This window comes from Spea bombifrons, chromosome 1 (assembly GCF_027358695.1).
Source record: "Spea bombifrons isolate aSpeBom1 chromosome 1, aSpeBom1.2.pri, whole genome shotgun sequence".
Lineage (NCBI taxonomy): Eukaryota > Metazoa > Chordata > Amphibia > Anura > Pelobatidae > Spea > Spea bombifrons.
In genome coordinates this window covers 45,001,019-45,024,964 of record NC_071087.1, presented here as the reverse complement: position 1 = coordinate 45,024,964, position 23,946 = coordinate 45,001,019, and the positions used below count along the sequence as shown (strand labels likewise).

Below are 23,946 nucleotides of genomic sequence, written 5' to 3'. Positions count from 1 at the left end.
AGGGCTGCCGAGGGCTGCCCTCCCCGGATCCACGGTCAGCCTCACTTGTGAGGCTTCCGTGGATGCTGCAAAGCCGCCGATCGCGGCGAAAACGCCGCGATCGCGGCAATGCAGCTATTTAACGGCAGCCCGTACATGTACGGGCATTGTCGTTAACCCGTTGCACGGCAACCCCGTACATGTACGGGGATTGTCGTTAAGGGGTTAAACTCCTAATATTAGCCTCTCAAAACCTCTTTATAAAGGCCATACCTCCCAAGCGTCCTTCTAAAGAAGAAATAGTCCCTTTTGGGACCCAAAACCCTCTGTCCCTCTTTACTAACCTGATGTGCATTTTGTTTTCTAGAAACGTTTAGATTTTTCAGAATGTCTGGTATGAATATATCGCAGTGTACTACAGCCCTAAAAGATAACAATAATGTATAATAGCAGCCACCGTATAAAGAAGATATACAGTATTACCATAAGACAACCCCCCCCCCAAATTGTAATATTAATTTAGAAAAAAAAGAAAAAGCCTAAATATAAGACTACCCTATAGGGAAAACGTTTTATTAGTAAACACGAATTCACATGTAAACTATTTTTTCTTATTAAATAAAAAATATGATTGAGAAAAATGCATTTTTTGTTTTTCTTTTATTTGCCAACCTGCCCCCCAGTTATGCACATCTGCCCCATGGCTTGCTACTCTGCCTGTGATATGCCTTATATCCCCTATTTGCCAATCTGCCCCCTGATATGCCTTATACCCCCTATATGCCCCCCCTCCCCCGACCTACTGATGCATCCCTAGACTTGTCCCCTGTGCTCCATACTCCCTGGTGTCAAGTGGGGGCAGCTGGTGGATGTCTGCTCGATGACAACCTCCACTGCTACCTGGGACTTCTATGACTGATCATCAGAAGGTCACGCCGGCACGAGGCGGTTGTCTGTGAGCATCCTGGAGATGTTCACCCACTGCCATAGAGGAGGATCTAGGTCTCCTGCAGCACTGCTGGGATCCTCCTCTCTGGCAGCCGGTGAACATCTGCGCGATGCGCGTAGACAACCTCCGCTGCTGCTGGCCGGGACTTCCACCAGGCATCTATGGTGGAGCACCGGAAGGTCATGCCACATAGCGCTCCCTCATAGAACCCCGGCAGAAGTGCCGGCAGCAGCGTAGGTTGAGAGGAGGATCCAGGTCTCCTGCAGCACTGTGGTGGATCTGGATCTTAGTCTTGTAGTCTGAACTCAATTTGGTATGACCCTGAATATAAGACGAGGGGTATTTTTCAGGGGAATTTGCTCTGAAAAAAACCTTGTCTTATAATCGAGCAAATACGTTATTCCTCTTTTACATGCCTTATTCATTTATACCAATAGCCATCAATAGGTCACATTTTACTACTTACCCCCTATCCAGGGCACTATATACACCTAAATCTCCTAAAATGATACCCTGACTTTTGTGCACCTTGTCATGATTAACTCATATGACGTAGTAGATGCATGGAAGGGTAATCCAGAAGATGTGGTTTGTTTCTTTGTGTAAGCATTCAATGAGTTAATCTGATGTTGATTTAAATCAGTTTCATGTACATGCCCTCTGGCTAGAGGTGTCATCTTCCCAAAAGAACCCCTGTGGTGATTCATGGCCTAACTGATAAGGATCCTGAGTTATAGGAATTCCATTCCTAGCTTAAGTGGAGGGGTTTCCATCACCTTTACCCCGCCATAACTTATTGGCACATCAAAGATGGGAACCAATTCTTGGAAAAGGTGTTATATAATTGGTCATGTGGCCAGAGGGGCGTTTTCTTGCAAAAGAGCCTGATTTAGGGGCAATGCAAGCGACCTCAAAGCAGAACTCCAGGATATACTCTGATCGGGACAACATCATAAGAAACCATCTGGAAGTTCCCACAGGCCAGCTTATTGGAGAAACTCGTGAGTGAGGGTCCTGTGTTTAGGTCGCATTGTTTTAAGAATTGTTTGCTGTTTTGTTTTTCTTTTGTATGTCTTGTTTTTTGTAATTGTGGCACTGTGTAATATTTGTCTTTTTGTTATTAAAATAATCATATTCTCAATGTCTTTGGGCTCTAGTATTAATATCCACAAACCCTAAGAGAGGATAACACGTTACCATATTGTTATTAAGTTCTACAGGATATATATATATATATATATATATATATGTATATATGTTGTTTGCCCGGGGTGGGTTGCTATATCTATATATATAGAGCTAGATATTTTAATTCGGATTTCTCACAAGTCCGGTATCAAAATCGTGAGTGGTGGCAGACTACCTGGGGGATACAGGCAGGATTTGGGGGTTAGTTTGGTATAGCTTATGCCCTGTTAAGGGGTGAAGTTAGTAAATCCAGAGGCCTGGTGCTATTAACCCTTTCATGCCCACACCCTCCACACAGTTACGGCTCGGCCAGTAGTCCTGACCTGGCCTTACAGCTACACTACCAAAATATGTGTCCTTTCCAAATGTCTGCCATAGATATGTACTCCATACACTATGACGTAAATTGCCGCTTATTCAGATTGTTTACGAAAGTTTCTGTGTTGCTTTTGATGTAAACTTTACAGGTAACAATAAAATGACAGATCTGCGACAGAGGGTGCAATTATTGTTCTGCCCCAGCAGAGTGGTAAACGTTAGCAAAATGAGAGATGCTTGGTTGCTGTTAACATATAGACACAGTATGGCCATAGGCCACATGTTAAGACATAATGATATAGAAGCAGTAGAGGTTCTTAAATCTATTATATCGAAAACAAATCTGCGGCTTGTAATAAGAGCCACTGCCTCTCCAAGCTCCTTGTTACAAGGAAGTAGTTCTTTGTGAGTTCTGTAAATTTGGATTGGAGGCAGTTGATGAATGTTATCTTTGTTGTATCTATTTGTCTTCTAGATTAAGCTAAATCAGCATCGTTTGTGATCTAGCTCTGTGGGGTTCAGATTCCAGTGCGCTCTGAGTACATTCCTCTCAGATTTACAAACAAGACCGATTCCCACGTATTTTAACAGTGGTTAAAAATTAAACTTCCGTGATTCCCGTGTAACAAAAAAAACTTTCAAATAGATTCTGTTGAGTGAAAACAAGACAGATTGGACACCATGAAGACCCTGGTGTGTGGATGCATCCTATTCTGCTTGTTCCTGTTACCCACAGCAGAGGTAAGAAGTCATACTCTTTTCTGCATAACGCTCCAGACCCCAAACAATATCATTCTGGCTCCTCCTGGCAGATGTCTCGGTCTGCCTAAAGCTATAATATAATCCATAGCCAGCGGCAGAGGTTGCTTTGTCCTGACTTGGCTTTTTAACACGATCGATGTTGGTGCAAAACATTTGACTAAGAGGAAAGATTTATAAAGTAAAATGTACTTATGATGTATGCTCCATGTTTCTGTAAGAAAATCTACACTTTTACTTTGCTGTTTGATCTTATTTGACTGTTTTTGTGATATACGATTATTTAGCACTGCAACATGCACATCATTCTGCTAAAAAAATCAATGAAGGCACCCCTAATGTTTGTCTGTCCAAGAGGTAGCTCCCCAGCAGTTGCTGACTTTATCAGTTTAACGTTTAGCTGAGCCCAACCCAATGTCCTATCCGACAGTCAATAGGAGAGATCGTTGTCCAGAACCTTAATCAGCACCCGGGAGTTTATGTATAGAAGTCCCTGTAACAGTTTGCGTCTGACACAGTGTGTAAGATGATTAACGTCGAATTTTGCCAAAGGCTATTTAGAAAGAAATTGAAAATGTGCTCCATTGTGTGCGTTACAAGAGTTTGCTTCCTTGGGTCTTCTGATATTTGTACTGTTTTCTTCCCATGTACAAAACCATCCAGGCTGCTTTATAATGCTAATAGCATTCAGATTTGTATATAAAAAATTGGATAACACAATTTATGCTAAACCGTTACTGACGTTATGAAAACCATGGCAATATATAGGACCTTCTTCGCCTCTGTGTGCAGATCAAAGGTTCCTTTAAATTTATGTGATCTCCCCGTACTTAAAAATTGGCCCCTTTCCTCACCCCCAGCTGTTTTCTGAGCAGGAGATGTATTCTGCAGATAACCTCTTACATGATATACCTACTGTCATATCCAGCTCTGGATTTGTAAACTTTGGGAGGAGGGAGGCTGCAACAACACCCCACTCCCCCTTAGCCTAAGCTTGGAAAGTGCAAATATTTCAATGAAAGCACTTTCCTGATATTGATTGGCCCCTTAAAGCAGCCAATCAGTGGGGAGAACTGTCCGAAGCCAGAGGCGATAGGGAGCTGCAGCTTCTCCCTAAGGCTAGTGCTTTTAATTTTAACAGAATGCATAATAAATTACTCCGATAGACTATAGGTTCTTCTTTTGGTAAGGCTGTCAGGGATAATAAATTATATCTTTAAAAGACATGATGTCATAAGGCTTCCTTGATATGTGAGTTGGTGTTGCACACATTTACAAGGTTTACTGGAGATAGTTCCCAACAGAGCATAATTCATTTTTCAGTAGCTGCAGATTGACAGAGCATGAACAAATTATCAGTATAAAGAAGTTAGATAATACAGAAATGGTAAAACAATATTGGATTACCGTTCCATACACAAAGGTGTAACATTCGCAAAGACATTACTGAAAGAGCATGCGTCTGAACGCTACTGAGGCTTTCTTTCTCTTACAGCTCATTTGCCGTTGGCTGCCATGACTATATACATACCGTATAGCCATATTAAATAACAGGATATCACGCAGCACCATGGCTACCAGATCTTATCTGATTTTTAGACACAAAAACATTGCAGAGCAAATCCTTGAGCTTAATATTTAGATTGCTCAATACACATTCAGCGGGGAGTATTTTGAAATAATCCACTCTGGTCATGTTGGCAAAGAGATAAGGGGAGCAACTACCGGGAACAACTAAAACTCAGCATAGTAAATAACAGGAACCTTTAATGGTCTTTAACCTAAAGTCCTATGGAGATATACATATATTTTCTTTTAACATCCATCGCAGTGCAGCGTGCAGTAATTTAATAACAGAACTGAAGGTAAGGGTTGTGTTAGCGTCTCCCTGTTAGATCCGGGGTTAATTTTCTGCGCTGATTTGATATTCTTCACTGTTTGAAGAATAAAGGACAACAGGGGTGCTTCAAGGATGGCTTATATTAAAATGATTTTAGTACACAAAGCTGTGGATTGTGTGCGTTGTGTGTAAATTATTAACAAAAACAACTGATTTCAATAAATTGATAAATTGTCAGTATACATTCTTTTTAAGCATTATATAAAATAATATATATTATTATGAAATAAAAAAATCCATAATAAAAAATCAAATAATAACTATATCAGCCCATTTTGCTTGGTGTCTAATGCTCTTCACGCACACATGGATCATTCTGTTCAGATATGTCACATTTCATGCATTTTAACGCCAACACATTCATAATTCACTAGCCATCTGTAGGCATGTTCTTACAGGATTTTTACTGGGAATCATGGGATTTGTAGTCCATACCAGCTGGGCACCACCTGAAACCTTCTTCTGCATTTCAACATTCACTATTGTTCCTATTTTACTGTTAGTGTTACAAAGAAACAAATGTGTCTATTTAACTGCACTTTTTCTATGTTCCCTGTTAAATGTTTCAATAACCAAGGCCAACGAACAATAGCATCGTTGAATTATCTGCAGACAAAATAGTACCTTTTTCTTTTTTTAAACAATATTCGATTGATTTTCCAGCTTTATATTTTGTAATGTAAACAAGTGATTGAACATCCTTTATCAGTCAGTTGTTAATGCACATTGTTACTACACAATAAAAACACTATATTAAAAGTCTAATCTCTAGCGTTGTCCTTTCCATAATACATAATAATCCACAAGCACTCTCAGGAGCTCAGGGATCTAACATGTTTATTGACTGTATGAATGCATGTGTACAGGAAAGTGCCGAACAAACGTTGGAACTATGGTTCTTAATCTGCTTTATTTTATGCAGTCTGCTCTAAAATGTTTGTACTCCATTGAGTAAGAAGGTCTCTAGTAGAACCTTTCCCAGGAGAAATTAATGAATGAGAGAATGAGTAATTAATGAATGAACTTTCCCAGGAGTAATTAATGAATGAGAGATACAATAAAATTACATTGAAAATGTAGATGTAGAGTTGTTGATGTAGTGGGGTATATTTTTCACTTTTTTTTTAACTTAATGCACACCCATGTGTAAGAATTCTTTCCTTATTGTGTACCAGATACATGCTGAGAGGCAAAAGCGCCACTGAAATGCAAGAAAGGTCATGTGAAGATAACAGTCTACTCGCAACTTTTTTGCACATTCTTAAATGAATATTGGAAGCATACATTATTATTTATTGTTTTATTTAGCACTATCATATTCCGCAGCTGTGTACAATGGGTAGAAAGAACATAACAAGTATAACAACAATTTGACTTACAGAAATAACAGGTTTCTCAAATGAGCTTACAATCTAGAGGGAAGAAGCATTCTTCTTCCACAGGCTCAGCAGTCCAGTGTCCCAGGCAGCCCATTAAACATTGGATGCACATTGAAGTGTGTCTATGAGATGTATAATGTGTCCATATGGAGTGTGTATAGCATACCTATCAGCAGAACTGATTTTCACAGGACAGACCGATTTTTGGGCATTGCCCAGGTAGCCGTCCCACTGTCCTTCTTTTGTGTGCAGTGGGGACTGTGGGTCAGTTGGGGAGATCCTGTGATCTCCCACACTGGCCTAGGGAGCTATACAATCAAAGGAGTTGTGTGCTGAAGCAGCCTATCTGTTACAACTCCCATGTGGCTGAGCCCCAACCCGTCCCACTGGCACTAACCACACCCACACATGTGCCAGTCCCACTCTTGCCACGCCCCCAACACAAATTGACACCAGAAATGTTTGGGGGGTATGTGTATAATGTATTTTGGGGGCACATGCTGTGGTGTGTATGCAGTCTGTAATTGTATGTACACTAATCCTTCTTGGCTGGCTTTAGGATTTAATCTAATGGGTCATTGGCATGCTCTCATTGGGTCATTGGCATGGTTATCCGCTGAACAGGCTTGTGCCAGGAGTGACATAAGTACTCTACAGAGTGATTTCCATAGAAGCGGGAATGCTTGGGTTTTATTATTCATAATGTTCTGCTTGTCTTGGCACTAAACTGAGTATTTTACAGGTTTGGTTTGTTCAGGGAACCCACTTCTCACAGATTGATTTGTTTCTGTAATGCTCACATTTCTTATCATTTACAGCATTTTATAATTCACAATCGTGCTCAGAATGGCCACCTGGCACACAGGACAAATACCCGGTGGGCCTCCAGCCGACGGTGCCACACACACATTGGCTATGCCGGCAAAGAGTTACTTGAGCATTGTGCAAGGGCCAGGGCTGCTCCATCTTTGCCAGTCTGGCCCTGCGCAGAATGTTATAAGTTACATGCCTAGAGCTTGTCATAAAGTACAGGTGGGTGAAGGGACCAGTAAGCTCCAGACTAGTGCAGGGAGAACCATCAGACTCAGGTCCACATTGGAGCAATCTTATATCCAAGAACTTTGAGGGTTCGTATACACTATGCTGCATATTGCTTCATTTCTTAGGTACACCTGTTTAGTTTCATCATCAGAACTGATGCTCACGGGACACTTTTTTCCTTACCATACCATCTCTTTAATGCCAGAGACTGTAGTGTGTGAAAATCCTGGGAGATCAGTGGTTTTTGAGATGCTGTATCTACTACCTCTGAAGTTAACAATCATTTCGTGGTCACTTTGATCACAAATCTTCTGCATTCTAATGCTTAGTCATACAACATTTTTTCCCCCACACCCATGAGGAGCCCGTTAAACCAGGGGCGGGCTGGTCATGGGTGATTGTGTGTTACAGTGAGTGAGTGTGTGTTAGAGTAAGTTTGCGTGTGTTATGGGGTGAGGTGCCTGGGGACCTAGAAGCCACTTGTCTTTACATGCCCCCAGGCTAGGAGGTGCCAGTCTTCCCCTGCGGTCAACCCTAGTCAATGACTCATATTACAGTCTGAATAGTTGGTTTTGTACACTATTTTTTCACTTAAAATAGTTTATAGAATTTAAGGGATGTTTGTTAATTATTTTCTCCTTCTGTATTACAGAGAGATGATGCAACAAAAGCATGTTTGGAGCAAAAGTACAACTCAAATTCTTGCCACAAGGTGTTCTGTGCCCCATGGCAGAGGTGCGTGGATGGGAGGTGCATCTGTAAACTTCCTTATCAGTGTCCCCGAAACAGTACCTTACGTGTATGCACTGAAGGAAAACGGACATTTCAGAACTACTGCCAACTAAAGAGCGCCGAGTGCTCCAACCCAATTTACAGGTTTTCTTCAGAGCCTCCATGCACTGGTAAGTGATTGTCAGAATGAGAAGCCATCATGGGTCTCCATTGCTTCTAATTTCACAATGGTCAAATTATCAAAATTCTAAAATTTTTCACTTGATAAAAGTGTTCTGTTTCTCATTGGTACATGTTTACTTATTTAAATGCAAAAGTAATGTGCATACAATTTATTTTTATTGTATATACAAAGTTATGACGTTTAATTTGTTAGACTGATCTTGAAAATCAGCTAATCTGATTTGGCCGATCTTGAAAAAGCAAATGAAACACAAGAAGTTAAGCGTGGTACTCTGTCTAAATGTTCTGCCATACCCAATCAGTGGTTTATTCTGGACTAGTCCAACTAGGCCTAAGGGTGCAGGTCCAAGCAGGCTTAACAAGGACAATTTTTTCCTACTCTACAATCAGGCTCCTGGGTGGCCACAACTCAATGGACTATGCCATATTCATTGTGGAGCTCTGTGCTTCAGCCGACACAAGGTTCCAGAGCATTTCTCCTTCATGTTGTGCTACCTTTGAAGGTAGAGTGCTGAGATATGATGTCATGCCCTGGATTTCTGTACAAAGAGCATGTGCACTGTCAAGAAGAGGAGCCCTTGGGACCTTCTCTGGGTTAGGCTCAGGGCAGTGCTCTTCAAAAACACATTATACTTTGTTTTTCAGAGACATTTGAAATGTCTTTAGTAGCAAGTAAAAAAGACTCAGCTGGAATTTTGAAAGTAAAAGTACCCACGCTTCAGAAGTCATTATTCCTGTGCAGCAAAGGATGGAGTTTACGGGAAGCAAATGTGGCCTGTAGACAGCTTGCATTTACTAAGTAAGTTCCCCAGACATTTCTTCTTGTTCTGTTGCACCTGTGTTTTCAAATGTCTGATCAATTTACAATCACTTTGTTTTTATCAGAGAGACAAATTGATTTTCTTTTCTTTATGGCAGGCATAGAGTTTGTGGATAATATCCATATGTCTTGCTTCTAATAGGTATCGTTGTAGTGAGATATATACAAACACATGGTTTTCTCGGTTTTATATATATATATATATATATATATATATATATATATGTTGAAATAGCTCTGGACCTAACACTGTATGTCCATAATCCCTATAGCCTAGTTTACTAGTCCATAGCATAGTTTACTAGTGTTAAATAATAACCTTTATTTATAATGTCTGAATAAAAGTGTATTTGTATTCATGTGGCCAACTGCTTGAGAAAACAGCTGTATGTACATTTGTTTCTGTATCTGCTTGGCTAAACCATATGAATGACTTTAAAAACCAGTGTGAACAATCTGTTTTATTGAGCATAGAATATACACTATATGACCAAAAATCATATATAACACCTATGATTAGCCCTAACATTACCCTTTACTAGAAGGAGCCCAAATCCTGAAAAACAGCACCTGACCATTATCCTTCCTCTATCAAACGTTACAGTAGGCACTATGCATTCTGATATGTAACCTTCTCCTGGCATCCGCCAAACCCAGATTTGTCCATCAGACTTTCATAGAAGTTGACCAGGTGCTGTGGGTGCTGTCTGAAAAGTTATCTTATTAGAATCACAACTAATAGAATGGTTTAATTTTTACTATTTCCTAACAGTGACGTTTGCCATGACTGCCAACTTTCTGTTCCAATTCGTTTGTTTTTATTAGAGGTGCTGATGCATCTGCAGAGCAGACCTTCAGCCTACCTGCAGCGGAACAGCAATCATCAGACTGCCTGTCTGTGACATGCAGGGGTCTGGAGACCACACTCGCAGAGTGCCATCTACAGGAAAGCACAGAGAGTGGAGACCAGCGAGCTGGAGTAGTGTGTTACACCGCGTCTCGACGTATGTGTATTTTGCTTACAGTTCTATATAGAAGTTTTAAACATTACTGTTACTGAATAGCCAGAAGATTATTATTTACTAGCCTCATAAAAGTTTCCTATAACCATACCTGGGAACTGTCCAGAGTAGACTACTTGGAGCTCTCCTCATCTGAGAAGCTCCACAAAGAAGTGTGGCTAGGCTCAAGCAGCTTGTAGTGTGTGGTGAGTGGGAGTAGTTTGTAGTGTGTGGTGAGGTAGGTGGTGAGTGAGTATGGCTAAACACCACTCCCCTGCGTGGAGATAAAAGAAGCTGACCCGGGGAAGATGCGCTTCAAGTCAAACCCTGAGAATTGCCAGATATGTCTATTACTTATATTCAAAATACAATCAGCTGGGGGGGACTTTTAAACCAAATAACCTCAAAGGCCTGTATTGGGAGATTAGTTAGCAGGAGGTTAGTAAGGAATATTCTATAAGTACATTTGTATGAATGCTTTTAAAGCCAGAATGTAAGTAAATTAATTTAACCCCTTAACGACAATCCCCGTACATGTACGGGGTTGCCGTGCAACGGGTTAACGACAATGCCCGTACATGTACGGGCTGCCGTTAAATAGCTGCATCACAAATGAGGCTGACCGTGGATCCGGGGAGGGCAGCCCTCGGCAGCCCTCCCCGGAAGAAAAATGGCCGCCGCCGCACCGATCATCAAAGATCGCGGCGGCGCCCGGCTAAAACTGCTTAGGAAGCGATCGGAATCGCTTCCTAAGCATAAACTGTGTTGCTGACATGCCTCAGTATCGAGGCATGTCAGCAACACTACCCCCCCGACCCCCGATCGCCTTGTGATTGCTCCGAGGAGCAACCACAAGTGCCATCCTGTGAATGACGTTGCCGTCATTCACAGGATGGCATTAACAGTAGATCTGAGTTCAGAGGGTCTATCCAGACCCTCTTGAGAACTCTCGAGCTCCTCCTGCAGGTTGAATGCAGGTACTGCATCCAACCATGCAAGGTCAATGGAGCCCAGCTCACTAATGAGAGTGACTAGTAAGTATAAAAAAAAAAATTAAAAAAATGTTTCAAAAAAAATGTCAAAAATATGGTAACATGTAAAAATCCCCACTGTCACCAAAAAAAAAAAAAGTTTTTAATAAGCAAGTCCTAAAATTTTTTATCTTTACAAAAATTCCATTATGGAAAGAGTTAAAATATTGGCATTACAAATGCCCATAGGGTGTCTAGTATTAAAAAATAGTTGATGGGGTAAATTGAATTGGCTGGGTTCAAAGATGTCCCAAATATGGGAAATGGGGCAGATGTCTAAATGGCAAAAAAATACACACCTCACAAAGGCGGCCTTTTACCTCCCAAATAACCCTACAAACCCATGCATGGGGGGTATCGCTGCGCTCAGGAGATGTTACTGAACACATATTGGGGTGTTGTGTGACACGGACATATACCAGGAGCGATAAATTTATACCTGAAGTACAACATGTGTGAAAAAAATACAAAAATAATTACTACCATAAAGTTTCACAAAGGGTAGTGGTAAAATTAGTGCATTGAAAGGGTTAAAATACCAGCATTTCAAATACCTTGGGGTGTCTTGTTTGTAAAAATATATGATTTGGTGGGGTAAATTGCATTGGCTGGCTTCAAAGATACCCGAAATGGCACATGGGGGGAAGAATTACCAGATTTGGAAAAAAGGTTTTGAAATGGCAAAACGCTACCTGTATTTATTGCCCCATAACGTGTAGAAAAAAGCAAAAAAACATAAAAACATTGGGTATTTCTAAACTCAGGACAAATAGTAGAATCTATTTAGTAGGTTTTTTCATTAGTTTTTGCAGATGAGTAAAAGTTTTCTGTTTAAAAAGTGAGAAAAAGTAATTTTTTAACAATAAATCCCCATATTTTATCATTTTTTTTATAGTAAATTAGATGATATGATAAAATGAATGGTATCTAAAGAAAGCCCTGTTTGTCCTGAAAAAAACAATATATAATATGTGTGGGAGCACGAAATGAGAGAGAAGAAAATCACAGCTAAACAGTAACACTGAAAAACGTTAAAAGAGCCATTGTCCCACAATATACTACGAGTAAAAACCCCTATTGTCCTTAAGGGGTTAAAAAAATACATAAAATAAATCTGGTTTAACATATGTCATAATAGTTTTTTCCTGGAAAGGAATTTTAGGGGTCTTGGGCTCCCACTCAGGATGTTAATACCTTAGAGTTTAAAATGGTCCACCTATCGCTTGTATTCCTCACAGCAAAAGAATAAAGTAATAGTAACATTGGTTTTTAAACCAGAAATAGAAGGACACGAAATTAATCTGGCATCACCTGGTAACAGACACACTGTATACATAACAATACCATTGAGTGTCTTTGGGATTACTGGTATGACTCACACACAAAACAAGTGTTTTCTATAAAAGGCCATTGTTTTATAGCCACCTACTGGTACAAAAGGTTGTGCCCTTAGGGGTGTGCGACCTGTGCAGCCGCACAGGGCGCCATGGCAACAGGGGCGCCTGCCCGGGACTTAAATTAAAACATCAGGGTTTTTTTTGTTTGTTTGTTTTTTTTACTTTATTTAACATCCTCCATGTTAAATAAAGTTTTTTTTTAACTTTATTTAACACGGAGGATGTTAAATAAAATTAAACCAAAAAAAACGGTGTTTTAATTTAAGTCCCAGGCAGGGGCGCCGAACGGTCGATCGTGAAGTTTTCAGCAACCGCTCGGCGCCCCTCACTCTCCGTGACTCAGTCGCGGTGCTGGCGTTTCATGCTGAGCCTCCCGCTCCCACCGCAGGACTCCGGCAACAAGGTAAGTAAGGATAGGGGGTAGATAGTGAGAAGGGGCAGGGGGGGCAGTGAGAAGGGGCGGGGGGTAGATAGTGAGAAGGGGCAGAGGGGGGAGATTTTTTTCCTTTCTTTTTTTTTGGGATGCGGGCGCCAGAGGAGTAGTCCGCACAGGGCGCCAGAACACTTAAGGCCGGCTCTGACAAAAGGCATTGATTTGCAGCAATATCACGCAAGGTTGATAAGCTAATTCTGCTTATGGGCAGATTTGGTGACACCCACTATATTTTTTTTCCATAAAGGAAATGTATTTGGGGAAAATGAGATAACATACGAATTCTTGCCAATGCAATGGTTTTATGCCCAAGCAGTAATCAATATTTATTACAATATCAGTGGTGTAACTTGAAACCACAGGGCACCAGTGCGAAAATTGCCCTGCTCTCAGACCTAACCAAGCAACATGTCCCACAGTGCCAGCTTTGTTCCTAAACAGCTTGTGAGGGTCATCTTAGCCCCCAAACAGGTTGTCTGTCCATCTTTGTCCCCAAACAGCTTGCCAGTGCCCCCAAATAGCTTGCATGCACCATACTTGCCCTCAAACACATTCCACTTACCTGCAGAAGTGGTGTATCTAACTTTCTCCATGCTGTGTGATGGTGTCACCGTATTAATCCTGCATGAAGGGAGAGAGTGTGAAAGATCTCAGCCCTAAATCGGTCTTTGTTCTTGTCTGCATTTAATGTTTTCTCATAGATAATTTCATTTTTAAAGGAATTCAATGGTTATCATCAACTTCTGTTTCAGAATGTAATAAAGATGAGTTTAGCTGTGTGAATGGAAAATGTATCCCTTCCTTCAGATCCTGTGATGGAGAAAATGACTGCGGGGATCTCAGCGATGAGCTGTGCTGTACAAGTAAGTTTTTTAAGCAGACCTTTAACCTAGATAGTTTGTTCAAAATTAAAATGTATTTTTGGTGCATCAGGTTTTATCAATATTTGAGTGCTATCTATACATATGTAAGCAGTTATGGATATGTGGGAGATAATGAGACTCAGAAATGTAAAGAGAGGAGGGACATTAGAGAGGGGGGATACACCTCTCTTTATCAATGAAAACTTCCTTACAATACACTGAAGCCTCCAACCTTTTAGTTCTAGATTTTGTGTATCAAATGTCTAAGCCAAGATGAAATACTGGATTCTCTAGCAAGAGACCAGTATTACTATGCTTGGTGGGCTTCTGGTCCAAGGTACCAATTATTCACCCAATCGGCTGCAGTGGCAGATCAAGTTCTGCAACGTGCAGCAATCAGCTGTGTGAGCAGGGGTGTAACTAGAAACCACAGGGCCCTGGTGCGAAAACTGCCCCGGGGCCTCCAACAGCTGGTCTGCGCCATCATTGCCCCCAGACTACTTGTTTGAGCCTTCTTTGCCCCTTGCCCCCTCCAACATACACTCTGGCATACATACGTAAACAAACACACTTACTCATACTCACTAACACACAAATACCCATTAATTCTAACACACACTCCACCTCACCTCACGTACACATCCATGTTCACACACAATTAGACATCAATGCTCACACACAATTAGACATCCATGCTCACACACACAAACACAATTAGGCACCCATGCTCAACAACAGCAACCTCACCCTTACCTGTCACCACTCCTGCAGCTTTCTCTCCGGCTGCTCTCACACTTTGCGAGCAGCCTGGGATTTACTCGGGGGCCCAAATAGTTTAGAAAGGGTCCTTCCGACCTGAAGCAGTACAGTCCAGGTCACAAAGGGCCCTTTCTAAACTATTTTAAATTGGTACAAGGAGACAGGAACAAGCCCCTGTAGTTACACCAGTGTGTGTGTGAGTATATAAACATAACATATGGCCATGCGTATTCAGCTGGCAGATGCACTTACTTCATTTAGGGGCAGCACGTCTTACAGTGCCAGGGCCGCCTAGTACTCCACAGTCTTGCCCTGGTTACCACTATTAGGGCATCGATTGTGAAGGATACTTGTATAATGGACTAGCACAGGGTTAATATTTGAAGAATCCAAGCGTCAGCTCATCTAGAAAGTTTCCAGGTATATGTATTAATGGAGCTGTGCAGTAGGATATGCTTAGTTTTCTTGTTTGGTGAAATGACCTGTGTGTGATGAAATACTGTATGTTATTCTCAGGCCAAATCATGTCGCTTACATAAGATGTTTACAATCATGCTGTTTCAGGTTGCAATAACAGCTTTCACTGCAAGTCAGATACGTGCATTCCATTAAAATATAAGTGCAACAAGGAAGTGGACTGCATCAGCGTAGATGATGAGGCAAATTGTAATGGTGAGTGAGCCCCGTGGGTTATGTTGCCAAAGACTTTTATTAGTCTACCTTGTGAAACTCTGAAAACCCAATGTGTCTTTGTCAATGTACGTATGAGTCACATGAGTACACCTGGCTGTCCTCCTCATATTTTTTTAGAAGGCAAGAGCTGGAGAAAATATGTCACCCTATGAAATTTCAGGTGACATTTTTCAAACTACATGGGGCAGAGCCATAACTTGGGCTCTTGGCATCTGCAGAGGGATAGGAGATCCTGTGATGGTCACATTGGCTTCAGGAAGCAGAAAGCCATGGAGCTGCACGGTCACCAGGCAGCTCAAGAGTACCTCTAACATTGCAGTGCCTCGGGCAGCTGCCCCTTTCACCCCATGGAATCTACCGCCCTGTTCTACTAATTATCAGTTATGTTTTAAATAGGAATAGGGTGGAAACTAGCTGCTCCACTGTTCACATTTAACTTGGGTTCTTGATTTTTATCTTTGCAGACACCAAAACAGAAATTGAACCAAGTAAGTGAATGTAACATCCTTACTAACACAGCACTGTAACAAACACCGATGTGAATCATAAGATTATTAACAGGTACCAAAAGTAGACATATAACATTGATGGCGTTAATGTATATTTATGCATGTTTGTATTATAACTCTAAATAATATTTAGACTGAGGTCATAGTTACATGCTACTCTTATCACCCTAGACCTCCTCAATAAATTCTCCCGGAGTTATATTTGGGATACTTTTCTAAAACGAAACTGGACAATGTCATTAAGCAGAGGTTGAGGGAATTCTGGTAGATTTGTGTTTTGTTGGCTCACCGTTATAGAGGGCAAAATGTTGTTTACATGTCAGGAACATAAGCTGGTTTATTGTAATTACATACATGTAAAAACTAAATAAGTGGCTATTTAGATTTAAACTGCTAGCAAAAGTTTTATACTTTTAGAAAATATTGTCACAAAAGAAAGATCATGTATATATTCGTTCATTACTCACTGTGACACCTTACATAAAAAAAAAACATTATTTGAATGCATTGTTTTTTTTGTTTTTTTCCTCCATTTTATTATTTCAGAGACTAGATCAGAAAACGAAAATTCTGAAGGTAAATACATTGCTATATTTTCTATCAGAGAAACCAAATACATTATGATTAACACTTGATTTCCCATATACCAGGCTGGACATGCGCACAGAGGACCACTTGTTTTACCAACCAGTGGGAATTAAAAACAGGAGGGGTGATTAGTAGTTTGTCTGTGAAACTGATATGGCTTCTGACCTGGCTCCATGTTTTTTGGAACCTCCACAACTTTTCTTTATAAAGCATGGTGGGCCTCCTGTAATCTTTATGCCTACAAGAATGTAGAATGTATATCCAGCATATAGTGTTAAAATAAGCTGACTATGGGAACTTTACACAGTAATGGGGATTTCTATTAAATTAAACCTTTTAAGCATTCAAAGGCCAAACATGACATTTGCAATATCACCTTTTTGAGCGCAGCCATTGTTAGTGAATGTCTAGAACATTAAGACTTGGAGATGGTAGATGGTAGAGATGGTATGCTTGTCTGTGCCACATTGACCATTTAATTTTTAGGGGCCCAAATTCGTCCTATGCTATTATGTATGGGGACTGGCACCCATAAAGGATACATAAAAGGATCAGGATCTGGTTTGCAAAGTTGAGCTACTTCTATAAGGTGTTTTTTTACATTTATATAAGATCTGGGTCATTGCGAATCTATGTACAAATACATACTGGAGGCACAACTCATGCATGTTAGTAAACCCATTCATTACGTGACGCTTAAAAATGTCCTCTTCCTGTCAAATTACATTTCAATAAGGCTAATGCAATTTTCTTTTTTTATATACAGAACAATATAATGCACGAAGCAAAGACATGGATGAAGGTAAAACTGTTAAGGTTGTGGCTATATATATGTTCTATATAGGCATCTTTTGGGTTTGTCCTGGAAACCCCAGCCAACACAACTGGCTTCTGCATCTCTTGGACAGCCTTTTATCTCTAATTAAGGAAGTGGTGTCTAGCTATGCCCACCACCCACCTGGTTCTCTCCCCTTGCGTGTAAATTAGCCATGTGTCCGCTTCCTAAAGAAAAAAGGCCTCAGAGGTGCTTACCTGTAAAGTTCTTAGTTTTGTTGGCATTCAAGGTGACAGAACCATGTGGCGGGTGGGCATAGCTAGAAGTTACTCCGTCAGCCAGAGACAAAGGGCGGTCCAGGAGACAAAGTATACAGCTGTTATAGCTGGACCCTCCAGGACAAACCCAGAAAGTGACCAGGTACGCAGAGTGATCTCACCTATGTATTGTCTACATTTTACATGTTCGTGTCATGTGACATGCAAACTACAATTTAAAAAGAGACATACCATGAATTACAAGCATCAATGATACAAAGTTCTGTTTTATACATGTAGAGAGGAAGCTGCTAAGGCATCTGATTCCAACACTGAACTGCGGCATTGCACCTCAAAAGCATGCTCGTCAAAAGAGAATCATCGGAGGAGAAAAGGCATATAAGGTATGTTTTTCTTATCTATTGTACCTGTCACAGTCGGAGGTGGGTTTGTTTAAGGACATAGGACAACTCTTCCCAATACTGCTCCATGTGGGAGCTTGGAGGGGGCGGAGCTAGGCTGCTGGGGGTAGGTAAAATGGGGTCACAAAGTCGAAAGGACCACAAGGGAACTATGTGGGGCTTAACAATGTACATCACTTTCCTCCGTCGGGGGAGTTTACCCTCCAGAATGTTTGGCAATCAGCCACCATGCCCAAAGCCTGCAGGTACATACATATGGACCTCTGGAAAAAGACCAAAAAGTCTTGGTGGAATCCATTTTCGATATTGTAACTGGATGGGTTACACAATTCCTTGGAAATTCCATGTACAAATGTGCTTTTGGGACACAACAACCTTTTCCATTTAGCTTATAAATAACATTGTAGATGTTTTTGATCAATGCAAAGTTTGATACTTGAATCTGGCTACTTACTGATCCATGTGCCGAAAACATGTAGTCAAGTTTTTATAGCAAATCTAAGGTTTATATAAATTAGAAACATTGTTTTGTTTTGTTTATCATATCAACAAATAAAACCCTACTTTTTGTGTTTTTCTTGATAGTATTAAGGATGCAATCAAACACACAGAATCGTACTCATTATGATTTGTGGTTGAAACTGCTGCATGCATTTTATTTTTGAAACATTAATTATAACAACTTTTTATTTCTATCTGTATAACACATACTGATAAATTTCTTCTGTTCTATCTTTAGAACCAGTTCCCATGGCAGGTGGCAATAAAAGATGGGTCTAGTTTAAACTGTGGTGGAATTTATATTGGAGGCTGCTGGGTACTGACAGCTGCTCACTGCGTCAGGTATGTCAACCTAGACTATTTCAGACTATCAATAACGTTCTTCAAATGCAATTTAGCCCTGGAATCATTAACATAGAGCACTATCTGGTCCAAGGAGGCACCAGAAAGAGATCTATGTCACTGCCAGCCAGACTGGTCCAACCATTCCAAAACATCCGTCTTACCCCTACACTTCTACTGGTATCCTCACTGGTATCCTCTAGCTCTTGGTGCAACGTACAGACCACAGAAAATACCTAGCAGTGATCAAAAATACTCATCTCCAGTAGTCGTCCTAAATATGGTTGTTTTATTTGTCTATTATAAATATTGAACTTGTGTTCAATACTTAAATCTCTACAATGAATAAAGATATATATATTTTATATATATATATATGTTGAACATGCAAACTAATAAGTTACAAGCTGAAAAATATAACTTTATTTTAACAGTGTTTAAAGAATGTTTATTATTGGCCGACCACAGAAAGGAAAAGTACAGCAATCAATTCATGCCATTATAACATAGAATTCTGAGGTCTTTGGCACAGGGCAGAATATTGGCCTCGCCAATGCATTATGGGTGCTACGTGAACTTGTCGTTTCTTAGCCTTTCACCTATAGGTCTACTTACTTAACTCAACTTAGTTAAAACATCAAAAACTGCAACTTAGGAAAACCTGAGTTGCATTCATGTCTAGTCGTTCTCCTGATGCCAGTGTGAGACTGATAAGTGAAATACAAATAATCGGATTGTTCTGCAATAAAAGTGTATAGCTATGGCTAAAATGTGAGCGTTAGGTTGTTTCCGGTATAACTGTTAGTTAATGTAATTATTAAGAGTTAATAGGTTGTGTAAATCATTTTATTGTTTGATGCCACCTGGTGGTTGTCTTGCTTTAGTTCAGGGCTCCATCAGTAGAAGGTCTTATTAACCCTATTTGTTGAAGCTATTTGATAAAACTTGCCAGGGTTCAACTTTAAAGATAAATCGTGGTTAGTTTCATCCCGTAGCTGACTGCAGCAGCATTTCTGAGATGTTAATTCTTAAGTATCATTGTCTGTGGGTTATTCTTTGCCTAACTGGACCCATTTTGGATGACCTCTGGGTCCAGAGCTCTTTCACGGATGGTTTGCACTCGTGCTCTACTATACAGTATATAGCTAGACATGTGAAGCCTTTTTTTTTTTTTAGTGTTTATGCTTTGGTGATAGAAAAACAAACCTACAAAATTGATGAGACAGACATGCTGAAGTATGCTCTTAAAGAAACACTCCAGCCTCAAACATTTTTTTACAGCAAAATCGATAAAAGCCTTAGTTCTTTTGGATCATACAAATGTAATATGTGTTATCAAACTGTTTGAGTCTCTCGCTAATATATAAATAACTTTATTTATTGTGTGGCTCTCTTGGATTGAACTATAACATATTTTCAGGGAAGTACTTAATTTATATACTGTATTCTTTTTATTATTATTATTATAAACATATAAATACATAAATACATTTATAAATACATAAATACATGAATACCGTATATAAGTAGGACATGGTAACACATAATACATAAAAAAATCCACACCTTATATTTATAATATTTCTTGTTTCCTTATTCATTTCAATGTTAATGAAACCCGATTGGTTTCTAACGAGAACGAGCGTATTCAGGGTAATATTATATAAGGGTGTCTAAAAATTTATTATGCCAACTTATACATAAACATAAAAACGTACATACAAAAATAAAACATACATAGTGTTCAATATATTTAATGTTTTAATAGATATTTCTGACAACTCTTATCCATTTAGGTTACCCTTAAGTTACTGTATTCTATTACCTGATAACCCAATAGTACTATAATTATGTTTGGTGTTTACTACATAGAAATAAGTGCTGTCATAAAAAAACAATTTGGTATTCTTTCACTGTACTGCAGGCCAAATAAACCAGAAAGATACCGAATTATCATCGAGCTTCTTGATCGGCTGTCTTATGACAACGACATCGACTCATTCCCTGTAAAAACTGTGAAGGTTCACGAACTTTACAACCCTAACACATATGAAAATGACATTGCCTTGCTAGAGGTAATCAACATATACAAGAAACCAGAATGCATGCAGGTGGATAATAACCTGGTAGCCGCCTGTGTGCCGTGGTCCCCGTTTCAGTTCACAACAGGGGACACCTGTACCGTTTCTGGATGGGGAAGACAAGAAGGTATGGACTTAAGATTCAAAAATGTTTACAACTTAGAAATGCTATCATATATTTCCAATGCTGGAAGTCAGGAAGAGCCAAGAAATAGCTGCTGCTACACAGTAATTAATAATAATTGGCTCAGAGTGAGCATTGATCGCCAAACATTAAAGAAAGAATTTTGATATTGATAGTTATTTATGTAAGTGGATATTTAGATAAATACTGTATTTTATTTTTGTTTAAAGTTTCATTTAGAATACCTTAATTTATAAACACATTTTCTTCTGTTGATATGCACATTATTTTATGGAAAATGGAAGAATGTTTAGTGGTCCAAGATAAGATGGAATTTTTATTCAAAGGTGATACATAAAAAGAGATTATCACCAACATAAAAAAGAGATGTAGGACTGAAAATGTAGTCACATAAGCCTTCTGGACCTCAGAGGTCTCTTCTTCAGATGAGATGGAAGACTAGTGGGGAGGCTTGAATACATAAAACATGAATAGGGAGTGGTAGTCTTTGAGGGGCTTAACATAAAATGATTATCAACAGTCAGTATTACAGAACAACAGTTTTACTAAATTATGGCCATGAACAACTGGAAAAGATATTTATTCCTGTTTATATTTTTTTTTAGGTTTTGCTAAAGTATTTCACCTAAAGTATGGTCACGTTAACTTGATGAATAACTGTTCTGAAGTTTACAAAGATCGGTTCCTTGACAAAATGGAGTGTGCAGGTAGGACTTAGAACGTATGTCTTAGTAGTTCGTTGGGAGCCATGCTAATTAGAATTTTAACAAATATATGAATTTAACATATAAATTTGTATGAATCTCTGAAAACAAGGATGGAGCCCCAACAAAACAACTGAAAAGAACAAAAAAAAGCTCAGAATATTGATTTGAAATGGCTTCCGTGGTTTGTCTGTTGTGGTTAATTTGGTCTGTCTGTCCCACAATTTCTGGGAGATTTGTCTGCAGTAAATCAGCAGCTGTTACATTTATTGGAGTCGCAGAAGCTTAACAAGCTATAATTGGCTTTTTGGCAAAGTTTCCAAAAAAACTATTTTTAACATAAATGTCCAATCATTATTTTTTCATTAAGTAATACACACCTTTATAGTGATTTGCCTCAAATATCTATGCGTTTCTGGTTGTACATGACTTATTTCAACTTGTGCCCGCCAGGTATAAAGTTTAATTTTCCCTTTTCCCCTTTTTCTTTGCAGGCACGTATGATGGTTCCATTGATGCCTGCAAAGGGGACTCTGGAGGTCCGTTGGTTTGTGTCGATGTTAACAATGTTGCCTATGCGTGGGGCATTGTGAGCTGGGGCGAGAACTGTGGAGTTGCCGGTTTCCCTGGTGTGTACACAAAGGTTGCCCATTACTATGAATGGATAAGCAGACAGGTCGGAAGAACACTCATTGCCAAACATAACATCTGAGCTATTCTAGCTTCACAGATTACGTTCAGAGATATGTTTGTTCTGTTCTCACAGTGAACACACACACACTATCCCAAAAATGTTTTTTTGTGCCAGATTAGAACTTAATAAACATCAGGCATCACTCATTTTGTTAGCATCTAGTTTTGTTGTGCGGTTGTTGTTTTTTTAATGAAGTTGTGTATTTGTTCTTCTTTGCATTTGCCAAATATCGGCACGTAATATATATGACAGCAGACAGGGGCAAATAAACATTTACTAACAGCTATTAGGAGTCAGTTTCCTGATGTTACCTGTAAAGGGGTTAATGTCTGTGTTTCTAACTACATTAAAATAGCGTGGCGGAGGGTTTGTGCTACTGGGCATGATTCTAAGTGCAATAAGGTTGGATATGTCAAAATGGGGGAGTGGGGTATGTAAATAAAGAATTCTAGATTATAGCCTAAAATTCACACATTGCATACAAAGGGGTTTTAACTCTCGTACACCACTATTCATTATGAGGGGCCGACATTAGCAAGATTAACCAGTGAGGCCAGATGACGTACGTACGCCCACCAGCTGGATACACGCTTTACATTTTAATACTTGCATAGTGTGCACTGGCATTATCGGTAAGTATACGGACTCACCTGGTACGGGATACATAAGCACTCATTGGGGCCGTGCTGGGAGTTGCGCAGCAGCTTCTGTCTTTCCCCTTTTCTACTGGCCTGGCCAAATGGAGATGGATAGATGATGTGCAGAGCTGCAGAAGAAGCTGGCTCTATATATATCAAGAAATAATAATAATATTTTTTATAATGCCAGCCATAGACTGGGTCTGTATCGAATCTTTTTGTTTATTTTCCTTGTAACATTTCATTTTCTGCACCGGCGTAACACTTTTTGGGTAGACTTTATTTTGATGGGCAAGAAGGGCCTTTTTATCCACCATCTCCCATTGATTTGGTGGGAGGAGTGCAGCCAACACCTGTGTAATGGATGCAATACGGCCATGTTTCCCCCCCATCCTGTTCCGACTACCTAGGGATACTACATTTTTTGTGGTGTTCTCCAGTCTCTTGGTGTCCTGAGCCTCCTTGCCTTGACCTTGCTGCTCTTTTATGTCCTCACCCTCGGTGCTTTTACCAAGCTGTTCTCTGGTCTCCTTAACTGGCTAGCCTTGGCCACGCTCTTCTCTGGTGTCCTGATCGGGCTTGTCCTGACCAACAATTATGCACCTTGTGACAGGCTATCCAGAGTACTTCTTTTTGTGATAGCTATTCAACACTCTACCATTACAAGTACCACATTAACATGTGTTCAGGGCAGATTGTTTTGTTGTTTTTATAGTGTGGGTGATGTTTCAGGTGTAATATACAGGAAAAAATGCACTTACTAACCAAACCAGAGCCAGGTGTCCACAGGACAGTGTCACATTAAACTGTGACTAGCATATTACTAAGGAAATGCAGCTGCGGTTCTATTTTCAGATCGTTATTG

General features: G+C 39.9%; 1 protein-coding gene across 1 annotated transcript; it reads left to right on the top strand.

The window, feature by feature from the left end:
• The first annotated feature begins 2,915 nt into the window (after positions 1–2,915).
• On the top strand, positions 2,916–22,729 carry CFI (complement factor I). The gene is made up of 14 exons (XM_053461489.1): positions 2,916–3,175; positions 8,166–8,415; positions 9,074–9,227; positions 10,074–10,252; positions 13,863–13,973; positions 15,297–15,404; positions 15,890–15,913; positions 16,481–16,510; positions 17,289–17,324; positions 17,855–17,958; positions 18,716–18,819; positions 20,744–21,027; positions 21,651–21,752; positions 22,244–22,729. Exons 1-14 carry the CDS (start codon positions 3,116–3,118, stop codon positions 22,459–22,461), a joined length of 1,764 nt encoding a protein of 587 aa, XP_053317464.1. The 5' UTR covers positions 2,916–3,115; the 3' UTR covers positions 22,462–22,729.
• The last annotated feature ends 1,217 nt before the right edge of the window (positions 22,730–23,946 follow it).